Below are 19561 nucleotides of genomic sequence, written 5' to 3' on the forward strand. Positions count from 1 at the left end.
TGCCTGACATTTAACTGGTTCATTAATTTTTCTTTCGTCTCCGATTTTTATCTGTCTGTCTTGAGGCGTCTTTTTGCGCATGTCTGTATTTTGTTTTTTTCGCCCGTAAGTAATAATTTGCCGTCAAGAGCTGCAGTTCAAGCTTTCGCCATGAAACAAAAGAAACACTTCTGCGCAAGTTAAAACATCGCGTTATGTCTTTCCAATCAACGAGCAGTAAATTATACTTTATTGGTTGTATAAACGGATTATCTGTCAGTATTGTGTAAGTTAACGTGTTTTAACGGCTGGCCTATAAATAAAACGAACGGGAAGCAGCTGTTACACTCAATTTACGACTCACCATTTTGTATATTTGTACTTCTTATTCTTGTCACAATCGAGAAAAGAAATTAGAATTGGTGGGAACATTTGTTAGCAAATAAATTAGTTAAAGTACCTGGCATGAATTTTATAGTTTTCTAGGTAAACAGAACACAAGATCTCTTCTCGATAGTAAGTGAGATCAATTTATACGCTGATACGTTATGAGGTGCTTCTGAGCACACCATAGGCCAAATCGTAAACAAGAAATTTAAGATAAACAGTTTAAAGACACGGAAAATGCCAGAAGGCGACATCTCTCTGATAACTACGGTTTTAGAAATTTATCTCAACATCAGTATCAACTTCGAATTGTAATACTAAAACTTCTCCTCAGTATTTCTCTCTTTGCTTCTATTCTTCTGATGCCCATTGAAAATGTCTTTCTTTTTTGGGCTTCAGAATGTTCAGGACCGTCTCGTTCAGAGATGAAGTGCGTCAGAAACAAGAGGAGGGCGCTTCGTACTTTTGATGCGGTCTGCATATGATTAAGAACGATGTTTATGCTGTAGCTTGTATTCCGGCCTTGTATACACTCGTCTCCCTGTTAGGGACAAAGGCGACTCTGTTCTACGGCGTATTGAGGGCGGGAAGCAAGTCCGGATCTCTCTGAAGCCGCCAGCTCAGGATCTGATAATCGTCTCGTGCCGAGAACAGACCTGGACGCGTTTTAGCCAACTTTCAGTACTTCATAGTGATTGTCCTGTTTAAACCTTTGAAGCCGAAGATCGTCGAAATAGCATTTAAGAATTCAGTCCGTACCGCGAAGAAAACACTACACTTCACCATTACGAAGATCAACTGGTTAACGCCGTTTAAGAAAGAAAGTATGTTGAGAACGCTAATTAACCCTTTGAAGCTGAGAGAGAAGAGAGAGAGAGTGGAAATTGGTGGGGGGAGAAGTGAGAGACACTTCGATATCTGGGGGGGGGGGAGAAAGAGCATCTTATAGCTAGAAGGTCCCCAGGCAATGCCCGCTCGTCCTTCTGTTAAGGATAAAGTAAGAGTGAAGGCGTTAGTGTGATGATTGGCAGAGAAGGCGGAATTTTGAATTTTTGTATCAGAGAAAGCTGAGACTATTAATTTGGAAGTTTAATACATAATTTAGAAGTTCCTACTGAGGGGGGGGGGGGGGGTAAATTTTGACGGCGTTAAGGGGTGGTAAATTTTGATTAATTTAAATCGGGAGGGCTGCATGAGAAGCTTGCAGTGGGAACTTGGGAACCATCTCAGCATTTGCTTGAAGACAGAGGAAAACCAAGGAAAACCTGTGTCGAGATGGCCGGTCGCAGGACCTTCCGGATGCGCACTAACTACTAGCCAGCGGTCCAGCAGACAAAAGAGGAATTTGTACGACCCCTGGGTTTCCCTAACTTGTGCCATAGGCTTTATTGATAAAGTCAGGTACATCTGGTGCAATAATACAACATAAGATGATGGATGCAGGTCATCCGTGTTTCCATGGTCTTCTTCAGCTGATGGTTTCGTGGTCTGGTCCATGGCAGGAGTTCCGCTGGAGCGTCCTCCGATGAACGGCTGGCTAATATGAGTAGGGTTTTTGCCCAAAATGGACTTTACTTTATTTAAATATGTGTAATTTGTAGAGTATGTGCAGGATCAGCCCCCTAGTAGGGCCCGCGGTTGCTGGTATTTATCGTAAATGGGGTCATATTGACCTAATTGCCTAATTTGGGAGTTCTCACTTGCTTGACTTTTAGCGTAGAATTTATTTGCTAGCTTCCTGACATGGTTGCGGAACGTCTCCATGCCAGTTTGCTCATGTAAAGTTTCGATTGACGTTACCCTTGGGAGTTTCGTTATAATTCTGAGCACCTTGTTCTGAAAAACTTGGAGCTTACTGACGTAAGTTTTGGCCGCGTGGCCCCATGTCGGGGCTGCATACGTTTTATAGATTGTAAGTGCGAGGTTAATGTTGATGGAGGAGGACTTGGTAAGGATTGGATAGAGTTAGCTGAGCCTGTGGTTGGCTCTACATACTGCTTTACTTATATGTGATTTGTAGGTGAGTTTGCGGTCCAGGATGACTTCATTTACCCGGGGGATGGTTGCTCCAAAGATCTTCAGGGGAGGTACTTCGCTGCGGAGGTGCGACAGCCGTTTAGAGAATAATGTCACCGCGCATTTATGAACGTTAATCTTCATCCTCCATTTTTCAAACCAAGGCTCGAAAGTTGTAATGGCTTTATTCAGTTTATATGCCGCCAACTGTACGCTGCCTGATCGAGCAATGACGCTCGTATCATCAGCGTAAATCGAGACGGCCACATTATTATAATTTTCTATGGTTGGTAAATCATTTATATAAATATTGAATAAAACTGGCCCTAACAGGCTGCCTTGGGGGACTCCTGCCTGAATAGGACGCCGTGTAGATTCCGAATTTCCATGGACAACCGTGAAGACTCTGTTATTCAGGTAGTTGTGTATAATATGGATAAACTGTGCGGGAATTCCGGCCCTGATGAGTTTAGAAATGAGTCCGGTTGTCCACACCTTGTCGAAAGCTCTTTCAATGTCCAAAAAGAGGGCTAGTGTTGTTTTGTTGTTATTGGATCCCAGGGTAATGCGTTCAATGAGGCGTGTCAGCGCGTGAGTGGTTGAGTGGCCTTTTTTAAATCCATATTGGTCCTCCCGTATTAAGTTTAATTCTTTTAGCTGTGCGTTTAAGCGTTTCAAGATTATTTTTTTTAATACTTTGGCTAGCGAATTTAGGAGGCTGATTGGCCTGTAATTAAGTGGTGAGGACTGATCCTTGTCCGGCTTGGGAAGCATGATTATTTTAGCAACCTTCCACTGAGACGGGAAGTAGTTGTTTGCTATTGAAGCGTTGAAAAGCGTGGCTATGAATTTGAGGGCTGGAGGGCGCAAGTTTCTTAATACGATATTCTGTATGCCATCGGGACCAGCTGCTTTGCGCGATTTGAGATGGCGAATTATCCAGCCTAATTCTTTGTAGTTTGTTTTTCTTATCGACGGGGTGGGGGGTTGGATTAGAATATCCCTGACAGTGTGCTCGGTCCGTTGAGTGAAATCACGGTCTAAGTCCGTGTTAGTCGTAAAAATGTCCTGTAGCGTGTCGGAAAAGAGATTCACCTTTTCGTCCTGTGTGACGGCGGATCTACCGTTAAATTTCAAGGGGGTATGCAGGTGGTGCTATTTGTTAAACTTTTCGTAATTCGCCAAATATTTGAAGCTGAGCTCGTCCAAATAGCATTTAAGAATTCAGTCCGTACCGCGAAGAAAACACCACACTTCACCATTACGAAGACCAATTGGTTAACGCTGTTTAAGGAAATAATCGCTGGTTACAGTGAGAATAGTGTGCTATATTCTCATCTCATCTCTTTCTCCTTGATTTGATCATCCTAATTACATCTGGTGACGAGCCCAAATTATGAAGCATCGAGGTTTTCATGACGGTGAGTAGGAAGATGGCGGCACGGCACTACAACCCGGAAGGCAGCCATCTTGTTTAAAGCTGCAAAAATAATTAGCAAAACTTTTAGGGCGGAGAGATTGAATCACGAGGTCAAGAATACGCAAAACGAATGCTGACATTACTTAAGTGATTTTCGTTAGATGTAAATAATAACATGGCGTATGCGCGAAAGGGCAGATTTGTTGCTGGATTTCTTACAGTAGATTCCAGGAAGCGCCCAGGACTTTTGTCCCCGTCAATTCAGCTTATCACTTCAATGCGGGCTGTAGGAAGGCATGTGGGCTCGTTGGAGAAACGGGATGTGTTGCGCTTTTGTCATCGACTGTTTTTGTTGGTTTAAGTTGAACATCTGCAGGTTTAAAGAAACATATTTTGCTGTTGGCATGGCTCTTTTAGGGTTCAGAAGGATCGAACCTTCTAATCTTCTAACCGAATTAGTTATTGTCGTTGAAGGCGATATATTTCGTGAACGCTTCCAAACTGGTTCTGACACTCATATAACATAATCTGGTGAAATTACAAGATGGTGGAGCCTAGTACAATGAATTTAACGCAATTGGGCCATGTGTCTTTATTAATGGCTCCGAAATTTAACGGAAGGAAGCGATGGAAGCGGGATTTTGTACCCTCTGAGCAATGGCAGGTTAGCAGCGCTTGAGAGAAAACCTAGATATTTACAGGACGCTGCAGAAAAAACAACAAACAATTTTTTTTTTGTAATGTGTTCCCAGGGGAAATTCAGGTTTCTCATAACATTTATCTTGAAGCGTGCTTCCTCCGAGCGATTGTGACAATCAAATAAATAGTCGCAGTTGATATTTCGATGTCGTCGAGTCGTGGCTTCTGAATTGCGCACGTTTTCTGGGCACATAACCATGTGTCGGCAGTGACGTAAGCATGACGTGTCCTTCAAAACGAGCGGCTTCGTGACGTATTATTTTAATGCGTTGTCAAGCGTCCACTCAATTATTGTCAACTTCCTCATTTTAAACATTTTGCTACTTTGCTGCGTTTAACAGAATCGAATGAAATGTAACAAACCCTGTAAACGTTATAGAATTTTGTAACTTTATGGACATTTTCCCACGAGGGACATTTACCTCTTAACCCTTTGAAGCAAGAGCTTTCCTAAACGACATTTAACAACTCAGTCCGTACCGCGAAGAAAACACAGGACCTCACCATTACAAAGATCAACTGGTTAACCCGTTGAAGCCACAATTCGGCTAAATAATAATTTAAGAATTCAGTCCGTACCGCGAAGAAAACACAACACTTCACCATTACAAAGGTTAATTGGTTAACGCTGTTTAAGGAAATAATCGCTGTTTATTCTGAGTATCATAGTTCGTCTGATTAATATTGAAAAATTCAGTCCGTACCGCGAAGAAAACACAAAACTTCACCATTACAAAGATCAACTGCTTAACGCTGTTTAAAGAAATAATCGCTGTTTATTCTGAGTATCATAGTTCGTCTGATTAATATTTAAAAATTCAGTCCGTACCGCGAAGAAAACACAAAACTTCACCATTACAAAGATCAACTGCTTAACGCTGTTTAAGGAAATAATCGCTGTTTACACTTAGAATCATACAAAACACATATACTTTGGGTGAAAAATGCAGATATACTGAATATTGGAGAAAGTGGTATATATAGTTACCATCGTGTTTGATGGGTTAAACCGTGTGACCGTCAGGGTCATCGTGATTAATATTTATTCTAATTAATTTTACTGCTTGACTACAATTCATTGTCCTGGGCTGTGTCAGTCCGCAGGAATTATTACAGCTCCGGTATAACATAGCACTAGATCGTCTCCAGGGTCGACACGCAGTGTCTAGGAGACAGATGTTGCATATGTGATGCCAGAATGCGATGATGGGATAAAATTCCCGGATATGAGTTAGCAATTCACTGGCTTGATGCAAAAACACAAGCCATTTGAGTATATCAGCTTTTTCAAAAACATTTACTCCTCTCTGTAACACTCTCTTTACCGATTCGGGTAGCTCTCTAGGGCGCAGTGTGAGGACGGCTGTAGACTTGCCGTTCTGGTTATAGGAGGGATGGAACTCAGGTCTTTTCAGTTGGAAGTCTTAGTGTGATCGTCATATTCAAGAATCTAACCTACAGTTCGAAGTCAAACAACCAAAAATTGAACCTAAAATGACCGTAACTTTGTGGTTTCTTGACAAGTTGAGCGACTGTTAGCTTCACAAACAAACGATTAATACCGCCTGATATTTATTTTATTTTAGCCATGGTCCTTACTGCCTCTATCCCTGACGATGGAGGCAGTAAACTCCTCTGAAACGTCTGTCAGTATCTACCAGCCACCACGACACAGTATCCCAGAACACGGTCATCGTCATCTGACATCTCGCATGAAAAAGTGTAATTTTACATATTGTTTTGTATGGGTGTAAAATTAATACCTCTATACAAATAACGCCACAGGCGGATGAGCCAAATGTCGATGATCCGATACGGGTTCGAACTGGGGGCGTTAATGCTCGAGCGTTTTACACATCCCTTGGGCATGGAGATGACGAGATTTATCGTCCAGACATTCAATATACGCTCGGGATCCCGGTGTCATCGTTCTTAAATGGGCCCTTGCGCTGTCCGGTTAATATAGTAAGTAGGAAATCGCCTGGAAGCTATGCCACCCATACAGCACTTGAGACAGATGGGATGCGTAACACGCGTTACGGTTTTAACGAGATTGTTCACGTATTCATGTTGAAGTTCACTGAGTCGGGACGTGTGAAACTGTACGTGTCGGCGTCTGTTCCATTGCTTTCTGAGGTTCTTATGTACAGGGTGTTCAAAAAGTTTGTATCCAGTAGATAAGTAGTTGCAGGTCTACAACATGATTACATTTGGTCTAGGTTGTTAACAAGAATTTGTGACATTTGTTTGTCGGTCTTTTTTATTTTTTATTTGTAGTGTTCTGTCTGAGGACAGGTCCATATGAACAGGATACTTCCATCCTTTTCTCGGACTGGGACCTGTTCATATACGTTCTTGGCAGATGATCCAGAAGTGGTTTGCCATTGCCTTCTTCTGTGTGTGAATGGAGTAATTGTTGGGATCCCACGGAGAAACCGGGGAAGCCCCCGGAGGAAACCTCCGTGTTGCCTAGACCACGGCCTTGCCCAACACAAGTTATAAATTCGGGCACTGCCGGGAATCGAACCCGAGACCCCAGGATTACAAGGCCAGCGTTCTAACCGCTAGACCACCGTGGCGGTTTTGTCGGTCTAAAGGAAATAATTTTTTTAGTCGAGAACACTATTTGTTTTCTGCTGCGTTGCAACCTGTGAATTCCAATACTTTTGAGTGCTTGTTAACTGGACGTGTACGTGTCGTAAGTAACCGGATGTGACTTCATTTCAGATGTTACCCAAGATGAATGGAAGTGCAGCGCCATGTGAGGATTTCTGGAACTATGCTTGTGGCGGTTGGCTCAAGGACCACGCGTTGCCACCCGCGGCGCGTAGTAAATGGAGTCAGGTCGAGGAGATGGCCTTCAGGAGTGAGTCACAGTGTGGGATGAGGAAATTATTTTTTACCATATTGATAGTTTTTTTGGGTTCCCTCATATCAGCATTTGAGCTTGTCATGTTTGGTTTTTATATACTCAAATTGTATGATACTGACAGTGAATTGAGAAAAGATCCCCAAAAATTAACTTGGCATGGAAGGGGTTGACAGAATAGCACATATTCCTTCCCTGATACAGATTAGAGCAATTAAATTCCATTCCAGGGGTGATCATCGCAGAAATTGTTATTCTTTAGTGCGGTAACTATTCAGTTTGGTGTTAGATAATTTTTTTATCCTTTCTCGTACCGTCAGATCGAGAGGCTATCCGGGCTCTGGTCGCAACGCTGCCACATCAAACGCGGGACAGTTCAATTGAATGGAAGATGACACGACTGTACGAGTCATGCATGGCTCTCGACACCATCGAATCTGACAAGTACACACCCCTGCGCAAGATCATTAACCAGATGGGTAACCTGAATTATATTGTATTTTTTTGGATGTGTATTTATTATGCCTGTTATTTGATCAAGGAATTTACCAATACAGAAAAATTAATAAAACTCAGTCAAAAATGAGTAGGAGCTATACCTCCTCTCCCCCCAAGTGACCTACATGGCGTGTAGCGGGACTGTTTTACCCATTCAAGGAGTCCTACCGAATGCCTACAAATATTAAGACGCCTCAATGCGTGAGGAGGCCAAGGACCTTCGAGGTCTGTAGAGCCAATGATGAAATTACAAAGTTCTTCATCATGTACTTCCTTCCAATTTTTATTAATTTCTGTCTTAGGTTCACATGCTTGAATTTTTCTGAGAACGCGAACATTCATTGCCTTCCCTCGAATAATATCTCGAATTTGCTTTGTGGAAGTGTTCACTGTCAATTATAAATAAAATTCTTTTTTGTTAATGCAGGGGGTTGGAATGTCCTACGTGAATTCTCAATTCACTCGTGGGATTATCGACAAGCACTTCAACATTTACATGCTCTGTATGGCGTATCTCCATTCTTTAAGGTCGTGGTGGTACCTGACCCTAGGGATCATTTAAGATCAATCATACAGGTGAGAGAAAATATTTCGTGTACCACACGTTGGCTTGAAGGCCTTTGCGTGTTAAGATGTTTGCAGCCACTGAACTGTGTACGATAATTTGTTAAGACGTCCCACGAGCGAGTTGTCCGCTGGCTAATAGACATTACTGTTTAATTTTATAGGTTAGCCCAGCTGGACTAGGACTTCCAGACCGCAGTTATTACTATAGGCCATCTGATAGTACGGTAAGTAGATTTATCTAATTTGCGTTAATTTAATGAAGTTTGGTGTGATTTAATTTTGCTATGGAGGTGAGGGGAGGGGGTTTGCGGGTTACTCTGATATTCTTCCGCCACCAGATGCTGCATTCCGGTTCTGATTTATTAACATTTCCGTAGAAATGAGCTGTTGAAAGCAAAAAATTTGTTTTCGTAAAATAAAGACTTTAAATTAAAATAAGAATCTTGTGTTAACGTGTCACATGAAATTGATTGTAATTTGAGGAAATGTGATGCAAAGACTCGTGTGCTAGGCCAGTATTTTAACATCGTTTAATCATTTTCTAATTAATTTATCAGCGTGTTTAATACTCGTACCGTATCAGATATTGGATAGTGATTATTATTCTAAACTCGTATTTCAACAGATTTTTTGCTTCAATATTTTTAAATTTGATTGCTCCGAGAAACAAAATTTACTTTCTCGTAATTGATTACGCTTTCATAAGCTCATTTACATATTAACATTCTAGTAGTGGGTACTATGAGTTGATGAAATTGACAATTTGGTTTTTATGTTTATGTTTAACATGTTGATAAAAGCTTAATTAATGAATTAATCAATTTAGTAGTTGTAAGGCCATCGTCAGACAATTACTTTAGTTCGTAATACAAAGGAAATCTAAGAAATCAAAAGTATTATATTATCCTTGCAACATAGACACTGTTATCTTTGTAAATAGGCGTGTTCAGTTGCTCTCGAACGCTGGAAAGGAAGTTTGAGGGCAGTTGCCACACAGATTGATTCACAAACTGTTTAAATGAAAATCTAGTTCGCTGTGCAATTCTTTTTACGAAGTTGTGATATCAGTACATCATACAAGATAAATACAGCTTCGAATTATATTGAACGCTGGTTAAAGTGTTCGGAATTGTCTGACGAGCGTCCTAACATCGCCAAATGTTAGTCGTTTGGAACTGCAGATTTCTTAACGAGACGCATTCCCGGCTTGTGTCTGATACTTTTAACCTCCAACCAGACCTTCTCTGTCCTTGCCGCAAGTAAAAATTCTGCGTGTGTTGTTGCTTTGTTTTGCAGTTTCCAGGCTCAGCGGGCAAGCCCCCTCAAAAGGGTTCGGCCCCATCCCGTCGAGTTTGTCTCGATCTATCCAATGTCTCATCCGTCCAAGCCCTGTTCAGGCTGATAGCTGACAGAAATGTAATTCTCTAAATCAAAACCTGCTTTTTTATCCTTGTACATGTGTTTTGTGGTTTTGTGTTCTGTGATGCATGGATTTAGTCTTTTGTGACGTAGTGAAGACTTCTTATAGCACGAATTATTTAGTAACTCTGTAAAGCACCGTGGATTTAACGACACTGGATTTGAAGTATTCTGTATTTATATTATAAAATGGCATCATTTTACAGCAAGGTCTTATTGAAATTTGCATTTTAATAAAAATAGTTTTTTTATTAATCGTGTGAATACAGTATCATATTTTAGAGGTTATGTACTATAAATTTTGATGTATGATGCAGATTTGTAGAAACAGTACTGTACCTATTATTTAAATTTCTTTGAGTTGTTCGAAAATACTATGCAGGGAAATTTTTTGTATGCACTCACCCACTTTCACCCATCTTTATTTGGTGTATTAATTGTTTAATCATTAATTTTAGCACTTAATTTATTTTTTGTATTAATTTATTTTGTATATTGATTTAAACTTTGTCGTTTGGGTGAAGAGTATTTAACTCCGGAACTAAATGGCTGCCGGCTGGAATTTAATGGTTTAATGATACATTCCTATGATGCAAGCAATGACACGTAGTCAATAAAACTTACAGAAGCCATTTCCACCCACATTACAAATGCAGTTGTAATTTATAAATAATTTCTTCAGAGCCATTAATTTCAAAACAATGGCTGATGTGAATAAAAATTCTTATCAAATAAAATTCGTACTTTTAAGGCAATTTTAATGAAACTTTTTTGGCCTTGGCAAATGTGTTATTAGACTCTCCCTCGGCACTTTGTGACGTAATACGTCATGACATAACTGAATAAACAATCTTTACCTTACCTGTCTATACGCTAATCTGCAGCCTAATTTTAAATATAAATATCATTGCAAAGTTTCCTGTGTAGTATATGTATTTATATTTAAAGTATAAATTTAATTAAGTTTTATTTTGCATGCCATTATGTAATATTGCTCTTAATAACGTACTTCTGCGTCTCTTATTGATGTTTCTTGTGATTCCACAGTTTGCATGACTGTGAAATGTGGACAAGAAAGGTTAGTTTAATGAAGATTCTATTTGTACTTATATTTAGGTATTTGACATATGAATCACTTTTAATTTTAGAAGGGGATTGATTGTAATGTGGAATAGATTTTAGCTTACATTTTTATATGGTAACTGGGGCAATGGGTTAAACCATGAGAAAGTATTGTGAGTTGCAAGGGTGGCAGTACTGATTAGAGTACTTTCCCCACTGGTGCATGTCCATCGTGGCATGGATATGAATGTTGATTGTAATCTTCTGGGTTGTGATGCTGTGTGATCTTGTAGGTGATTACGGACGTCATAGAGGAATATGTTGTCTAAATCGTCTTCACGCTGAAGATGGTGTTTGAACCAAAAAGGACAAAATATTTACCTCAACAGAATTTTTGTATATTTTTGAAGATCTGTCACCACACAGAATTTCTAGGTCTTTTATTAAATGATGCTGGTGGTCTCTTCTACATCAGATGTTGACACCATCTTCATATTTGTATTAGCTGTCATATCTGTTAGCTTAGAAAACACTTAAAGAGAACCACCTGAAGATGATCAATTAAGGTCGAAACATGTAGTGGATTCTTAATAAACATTGAAACTGTAATAAAAAATTGTTGTGTAGACAGACTTTCAACCACTGAACTCTGTTTACATGTTCTATGATTCTGCTTCAGGCTGTAACAGCTTACAAGCGCCACCTGCGAGATTCCGTCAATTACCTTGGTGCTACCAGTACAGCTGCAGATCGCTTTAGCGATGAAACCTTTCATTTTGAGAAGCGTATTGCAGAGATAACTCCGCCTTCTGTGGACTTGCAAGATCCGACGCAGGCGACGATTGTAACCGTGGAGAAACTCAAGATACTGGCGCCTTCTGTGAGTTAAACCCATGATGGTTATGAAATACATTTGCGTGATGGCGAGGGCTATAAGAAATAGACAAATGATTATGTATTATGGCAACATTATATTGGGCATTGTCCATTGTCTGAGATATACAATAGATTCAGGTCAATTGGGCCATCGGTTAATCAGGGCAGCCGCTTAATTGGGTCGAAGTTTTCTAGTCCTGATGTGTCCCAATTAACAAGAATCCACAGTATTTGATATGACGTTTTGAGTGCTGGCTGTGATCTTGTCTTCAGGTGACTGGTCGTCATGACACTGACAGTTTTTCTTAGTACGTTCATATATTTAATATTGATGACAATGTTTAGGGTTGAAGCAGGGACCTCAGCAACCCATGCTTTCCCATTGCTCACCTTATTTTAGTTTGGGTGTGAGTAATTAATATGCTGAGTTTGAGCAGTAAATGTTGCAACTTTAATAAGGTCACAATTTGTAACATTTTTCATTCTGTCTTTAGATTCCCTTCCATGATATCCTGCTCGCTATGTTTCCTAAAGCAAATATTGGGGACAAAACAGAGGTACTTATGCCGTCAGAGAATTACATCACGAAAGTATCATCTATCCTGTCTACCACTGACAGAGGGTAAGTGGTGTTGTAAATTAAGACATTTTAAACGTAATTAACGTGACTGCTTTTTTCCCCCTAATGATTGTAAACTTTGGAATTGTCAAAGTGTTTTTCTTAATTTCAGGTCATTGAACAACTATATGATGTGGGTCCTTGCTTTGCATTACCTGCCATATCTGTCACAGGAATTCAGGGATACCGTCAATTACTTTACGAAAGAAATGACAGGTAAAATTCTGTGTACCGCGTTCTTGTTTATTTATGTTTATTTTTATACTTTTGTGCCTCCACAGTATGGAAAAGCGTGCCATTGAATTTATTGGTTTGACGTCTAGACTGGCTCTGGGCCACGAGGCCACCTATCCAGTGGATGTTGAGATTCATTTTAATTAAAGCTCAGTGGTTACTGTATGTACCACCAGTAACGCTGAATTTTGCCTACAGAGGGTATTTGTATGATTCTCATAATAAAAAGTGATTATTTTACAAAATATCACTAACCAATTGTTTTGTGTTGCAAAGAAAACACAACATGGACTGAATTTTTATGTAATTAAATTTGTGTGTTAATTTCAGGAGCAAACGAACCACTGCAGCGTTGGGAAATGTGCATAGAAACACTTCAGAGGTTCATGGGATTTGGTCTAGCAGCACTGCAGCACGAAGCCATGAATGAGGCTGACGTAAATGCCGCCACGAACGTGGTGAGTGCAATGCGTAATGGCGTCAACCGTACTCAGATCATCATGTATTATGTATGATTGCAGCAAGATGGAGGATGCGTACAGTACTGTGCCCATTGCGCGTGTCTTAGATGAAACTCATCATCATCACAGTCATCAGTGAAAACAATTTAATATTTCTGATTTGCGTTTGAAATGTAAATGTTTCAAATCTCAGTGAGGGTTCAGGTGTCCTGAAGTTACCCTTGTCTAACACATTTCCATACCACTGCATTGTTTTTTCTAATACATGCATGTTAACTACTTTTAAGGGCCCTTAATGTTATTATCTTAATTTATTTCATTACAGGTGAGTGAAATGTTTGACTTGACTCGTAACCAAGTGAGGAAGAGAGTAGAGCAAGCCGAGTGGCTTCAGTCTGAACTCCGAGCTTTCAAACTGGAGAAGGTACATTTAAAATATTAAGAATATTGTTTGTCAAAGATGTGTGTCATGAAATACATATTTGTGAGTCTCTTGTTTCTTCTATTCAAGTTTTGTTACGAAGTAAGAGCTGCCACCTTTTCCCCATCACATGTTACAGAACCAGCTGAATGTTAGGTTTGAACTTAAATGACAGATTTAAAACAAGTCTGTAAAGGACTGAAAAAGTTTGAACGTATTTTAATCATGTTTTATAAAATACACACTGTATAAAATTGTTTAAGATTAATTATATATTTTAATGACTCGTTAACTTTATCTAACGCACTCTTGTCTCTCGTATATCGATCAGTGTTTGAGAAATTTGACAAAGTTCAGTTTGAGCTTTAGAAGCCTTTATAGTGGACCAGATTGGACCATAACGGAATTCATCTGATGGCTCTTGATGTATACTTGAATAATAATGTTTGTTGAAGAACTGTGAAGTGGTGGGAGAAATGAAACATGAATTAGCAGGTGTCATGGCCTCTTTTGTTATGTGATCTATACAAAGAATACAAGTTCATTGTGAACATATATTTTGAAAGCATGAAGAGAATGATTTATACAAACAGCGACTTACGAAAACGTAACTTTCTGCGATTTATCACAGATAGATACACTGGAACTACAAGTTGGATTTCCGCCAAATCTCTTGACCAAAGAATACAGGGAGCGCTATTATTCAAAACTGTTTGTGCAGAAGAATGATTTCTTTCAAAATATTCAATATGGTGTGGAGTTCTTGCGAGAAATCCAGCAAGAACGGCTAGCCTCTCCTTCTGAAGAGCATAGGTGAGCACAGATATTGTTATCATATCACATTGCATTCCTGATCATGATAACAGATTGCGCTGTATGTGATGTGACTGATATGTTATTAGTATATAGCAGAGGTTCCCAAACTTTTATACCTTGCACCCCCCTTAAAACATTTCATAAATTTCACGCCCTCCTTCCAGAACAGGCGCAAGCAAACAGATTTGACATAAAATTTAGCTATGAGTATACAGCACTTTAAGACAACTAAACTGCCTCAACCAAGCAAAGGATGTTAAAAATGTTTCTCCATATTTCGTTAAAATTTTTTTCATACAAACAACATGCACCCCACACTTTGGGAGCCTCTGGTATATAGAATGTTTCTACATACCCTCAGAATTTTGCAACATACTTTTTTTAAGATGGTCTACTGACTAATTTTTTCTGTCTGTTCATCTCTTTCTCTAGCTTGAAGTTAAATACAGAAATTGGAAGAACTGCTAAGATAATAACCACTAAAGTAGTTTAGAAATTTCTTATTTCTTACATAACCTAAATTTTCATTACCACTTCACAAGCACCTGCACAACATTTTTATTTACTTTGTTAAATCCTGTTAGGTTATGTTTTGTGTACTTCAGATAATGAGCTGTATAGTTTTTATTTTCTTCAGGTGGATAGACGCTTTATCTTCCAGCAGCAGCCTGACGTATGTGGCACCAGCCAACAAAGTGGTTGCACCCCTCCATGTCTTGGTGACGCCAGCCTTCCATCCACAATATCCCTTGTAAGTAGCAGTTTAGTCTGATTTTTTTTTATGAAAGTTGTAAGAATATAAAAATTCCCCAAAGCTCCTTAGTGTGATATTATAGCTTCCATTTCAGATTATAGTTCAACACAAAATAACTTCAAGAGGCTGTAATTTTTTCACCCATTCCAGATAGCGTTTGTTCCATTTTACTTCATGGCTTCAGTGTTGTATGCTCTTGTTTTCAGATCTGTTCTGTACGGCGGTGTGGGCGTTCAATTAGCGTCTGCCTTTGTGTCAGCCGTCCTTCCGTGGGATGTTCTTTATGGAGCTGATGGGAAGATCCTTCCGTCAGATCACGTGATAGTAAACCAGTCAGCCCTTGAAGTACAGGGTCCCATAAAGTTCCTAATACAAGATTTAATTAAGTTGAGCCACGTTTCAGAGTCAGTGGCTAACAGAACAGCTCTGGCAGCCATGAAGCAAATAGCTGCGATCAGGCAAGCGCACTTGGTATGTATTTGTTGGGTTAATAAATGGTGTATCAGCTGGAGAGATTATAACTTACCGAAAGAGAAATTATGGATTGTTGTGAATGTCGGATTGGAGATATTTGCTAGAAACAAAGTGCGGTCTGTATGTTTTTGAATTTATGTGCAAACTCAAGAAATTTGTGACATTAACTGGATCAGTTCTTTGTCTTCGGACACTTCGAGTTACGCCAGTGTTGCCGCTCAACCAACTACCCTGGTTTCTTCTACAGTACATTTTAATTTTCACTCTTAACTTGATTTTCAATCCTCCAGTTTATTTCCATCTGAGATTTCATGTTTTCACATCAGCTAGTATGAAAATGAAGATGGCTGTCTTCTACGTTGTTGTGCTGTATATTCTGGTAGAAGTTTTTGACATTGCGGAGTTGCTTGCTGCCTCCACCATTAGGGTTTTGATTATTGTCCTGATGATGGAGGCAGCCAGCACCTATGAAGCATCAATAAACTTCTACCAGACTACACATAGCCATTTACATTTCATCACTTATAGTCACTGTGAAAGTTTGAAGGTCTCTTGACAGTAAGTCATAAATCATTGTGAAATTTACATGGTGGCATGTTATAATTGCATTTAGTAGTGCGATAAACAATAAAACCTCCTTCGGAGCTCTGGTGGAGCATAATACTTGTTTGCTTGTGTAGGCAATGGTAGCAGCTTTATCCGAGCTGCCTCATACCCACCAGCCAGCGATGGAGATGTTTGAAAGCGATGCTATATTTTTCATCACGCAAACTCAGGTCTGTATAAGATTCTGTTCATATACTTTAAATTGTAGAAGTGTCACTACCTGAATCAGGGAAGGGAAAACTATCGAGAAACAGTGTGATTGGAAGATTACGAAGAACATTTCACAGTTTATTGTGTAACATTTTATTATGTTCTGGTTGTGATATTTAAATCCATCCTGTGATTTTCTACCCCTCAGATGCTGTGTTCTGTGTCTACGGTACAGCAGGATGATACTGATGAAACCATAAGCTTCAACCTGAAAGGATCTTTATTGTGAGTTACAGACAGCTTTGAAATGTATACAGCGGTTCATTGCTAATTATAGTTTTTAATATGCGTAGCTAATATTAACATAATGTATGTGTTGTCCAGTGGTTGACGTTGATTCTTTCTGGTGGACCTAACATAGTATTGTCCGCGAGGCACGAGAGTAGACCTGACATCTTTTGAGGGAGGTGGGGTAGAATTCTGTGCTACTAGCGGACCGAAAAACACCCGCAGCTTATACAGGCCGTATGTCGTGAGATAATGTACTGACTGACTGATAACACAAGGTTCTTAGGTAAGGAATAAGTCACCAGCGCATGTGCAGAACCCACTTCCCCCCCCCTTCCACACAGGCCACGTCTACTCTCGTGCCTTGCGTACAATAGGTTCTCCCCATATTTTCACCTGAGAGCGGAAACTTATTTCGGTTTTCAAAAATGTATTCTTCTCAGAATATCAGGTGATGGACAAAATCCTGAAGTTCTGTAATACTAAATGTAATATACCACTGAAAGAAATATTTGTTTGTATTTTTGTTATAAGTGTTGTTCTTATTAATTCTTTTCATGAAAACTAGCAATGGCTGGGGGTTTGTTGTGCTGACCACACGTCACTCTATGTCTGGTTGGATGATCGTTCACCTCTGCTTAGGCATGTGAACGTGAGGCCAGCAGCCAGCTTTGGATCTCAAAGGGCTGTTAGGCCACGGATTATTATTATTAATATTGTTAATTCTTTAGTTGTCCCTGATGAGATTTCTCATGCATGATTTATAATTTGGATGAGTTATCTTGCTAAGGTCTGGAAGTTTTGTTACCCTGTGTGGCCAAGCTGTAATTGTGTGTGTGAACAGCCAAAGGGTTTTTTGTTGTTGGTTTTCTTATTTAGCAATAATTTATTAATTCAGCAAATTTGGACCATTTTTCCCCCTATTTTTCAGATTGAAGACAGTCCTTAAGCAGTTGAAGTCATTTACAGAAGCTTTTTCCTGCCCGTCTAGTTCAGCATATTATTCGTCAAATATTTGTAAGGAAATACTTTAAAGAAAACATTCAGAATGTTCTGCACATAATCAGGTCCTGTTTCTCTCAAAGTGACAGGCAACTTATTAATACACTTTTTATTTTTTCATGCAAGTAAGATTTTAATTTTTAATATTTTTGTAAATAATAAAAAAGTGATAAAACATAGATAATGTTACATTGGTTGTAAATTGATGCTTTCTTTCATGTTAGGGTTGAAAGCTGTGAAGTCATTGAAATTTTGGTGTTGAAACAAAAACTGGAGTTTATTCAGTGTATGAAACACTTTATTGGCAAATTGAAAACAATTCTTGAAGTGTAATTACACGTGCACTGTGAAGATTGTATGTGGATCAGATAAGAGAGTAGTAAGGTACATGGCAATGCAAAAACACATTCACGGTCCAGTGCTTTGACATTTGTTCTATAGAGAATAGATAGAGTAAATTAATTTTGTGCTTCAGGGATGCCAGGTGATCTATCCCTCCTAGGTTAATGGTTTTACTTTATGCTACCAGATGGACTGCATGTAAGCCATGACATGTGGCTAATAGAGGTTATGTGCCAGTTTTAAATGTGTTGGTCAAGTAGCCTTGTCTGATCAGACTGACACAGATGTTCTATTTTCAAGAAATAAAGATATTTATATTTTTAAAATCTGGTACTATGAAGATTCTGTGTTAATTTAATGATATCTATTGTAGGCAAGACAAAATGTTTATACAATGAAGGTATGTTGCCAGCTGTCATTTGTGCTTTAGGAGTGCAGTCAGTTGGACAGTAATTGCTTTTATTGGCAGTGAATGTGTGTTACTGCAAACTGTCCATTAGATTTCTTCCTGGAAGAGTCAATACATTATTGGCTGATGATGGCAGTAGTAAATCGTGTCTGAACTGTGCGATAAAGTCCACATTTAACTGCCTTCTCTTTGTGATTCTACCTAATTGTTTAGGTATTTTTTATCAATTTGTACATATATCTTTCATTTACTAATCTAATATAAAATTTGTATTCATGTAAATAGGAAATATATATATTGCTTAAAATGTCTTTTATTATAATAATAAAATACTTATTTGTTTGCTTGAAAATTATAATGTTGCAGCTTCCACTACCCAATGTACACATCTCGCACTAATGGTAGAACTGTTACAACAAGAGTTCATGATGGGCTACCTGCAGTGAATGATATTTTAGGATGATATGAAATGTAAGTCAGGGTTGATTCAACTGGCTGAGGACAGGATCCAGAGATGAGCTTTAGTGCTTATAATGTGACTCTTACTCTTTAATAATAGAATATCAGCCAGACACCAAAAGTTACTTTGAAAATGCATACTTCTTGGTTGTAGTAATGACGGAAAGTTTTATTATTTAATGAAAATGTGCCATTTGTAGATAGACAACCCACATAAAGTGGAAACGTACTATGAGGAAGGGGAAGAAGAATATACAGTTGTTAAAATTGAATGGTATGTGATGATATAAGATTTTGTTGTACATTCATATTACGAGGGGTAAAGAAGATACATATTCTACTGACCACAAATTCTGGATTACATGTTTGATTTTGGAGGTACAAACACCTCTTCTTAAAACTCTGTGAAGGTTATAAATCTACAGGGTTCATGTCGCAGAAGGACATTGGGTGGATCTAGAGTCTAGGAGGAGAACCATTTTGTTCTACACTAGCAGTTTATGATAGACTATATCTCTCAAAGGTGGTTGTATATGGTCCAATTAGATCTTTGCATACCACAGGATCATAGTAGCTGGTTTAGTTAAAAGTTACCAGCAACATGTTTGAGAAATTATTCATTGTATAAAATTAAGGAGCTTTCCTGTTGAATAAGCTTCAATGGCCAATCTCCCTGTAAAGTTTAATGAAAATCCGTTCAGAAATTATTATATTGAAGGCACAATAGTTCTCTG

The 19561-nt window shown here is 38.9% G+C and overlaps 1 protein-coding gene across 3 annotated transcripts in view; it reads left to right on the forward strand.

The window, feature by feature from the left end:
• The window catches only part of goe (endothelin converting enzyme 1), a 33940-nt gene extending 15220 nt beyond the window's left edge, over positions 1-18720 (forward strand). The window contains exons 2-17 of one of the 3 annotated variants that reach the window (XM_022082011.2): positions 7229-7367; positions 7691-7849; positions 8296-8444; positions 8597-8659; positions 9732-9851; positions 11596-11796; positions 12287-12414; positions 12524-12627; positions 12976-13103; positions 13432-13530; positions 14159-14340; positions 14981-15094; positions 15304-15568; positions 16252-16347; positions 16536-16612; positions 17547-18720. In XM_022082011.2, coding sequence (XP_021937703.1) covers positions 7229-7367; positions 7691-7849; positions 8296-8444; positions 8597-8659; positions 9732-9851; positions 11596-11796; positions 12287-12414; positions 12524-12627; positions 12976-13103; positions 13432-13530; positions 14159-14340; positions 14981-15094; positions 15304-15568; positions 16252-16347; positions 16536-16612; positions 17547-17649 — 2127 coding nt within the window. In that variant the 3' untranslated portion in view covers positions 17650-18720. Of the gene's footprint in view, positions 1-7228; positions 7368-7690; positions 7850-8295; positions 8445-8596; positions 8660-9731; positions 9852-11595; positions 11797-12286; positions 12415-12523; positions 12628-12975; positions 13104-13431; positions 13531-14158; positions 14341-14980; positions 15095-15303; positions 15569-16251; positions 16348-16535; positions 16613-17546 lie in introns of those variants that run through there. The other 2 variants (XR_002546183.2, XM_022082012.2) reach the window with 2 other exon arrangements.
• Positions 18721-19561: the final 841 nt, after the last annotated feature.

The sequence above is a fragment of the Zootermopsis nevadensis genome, unplaced genomic scaffold (genome assembly GCF_977971745.1).
Source record: "Zootermopsis nevadensis isolate Lab colony 2312 unplaced genomic scaffold, Znev_1.0 Znev_ptg000003l, whole genome shotgun sequence".
In the NCBI taxonomy this organism is placed as follows: Eukaryota; Metazoa; Arthropoda; class Insecta; order Blattodea; family Termopsidae; genus Zootermopsis; species Zootermopsis nevadensis.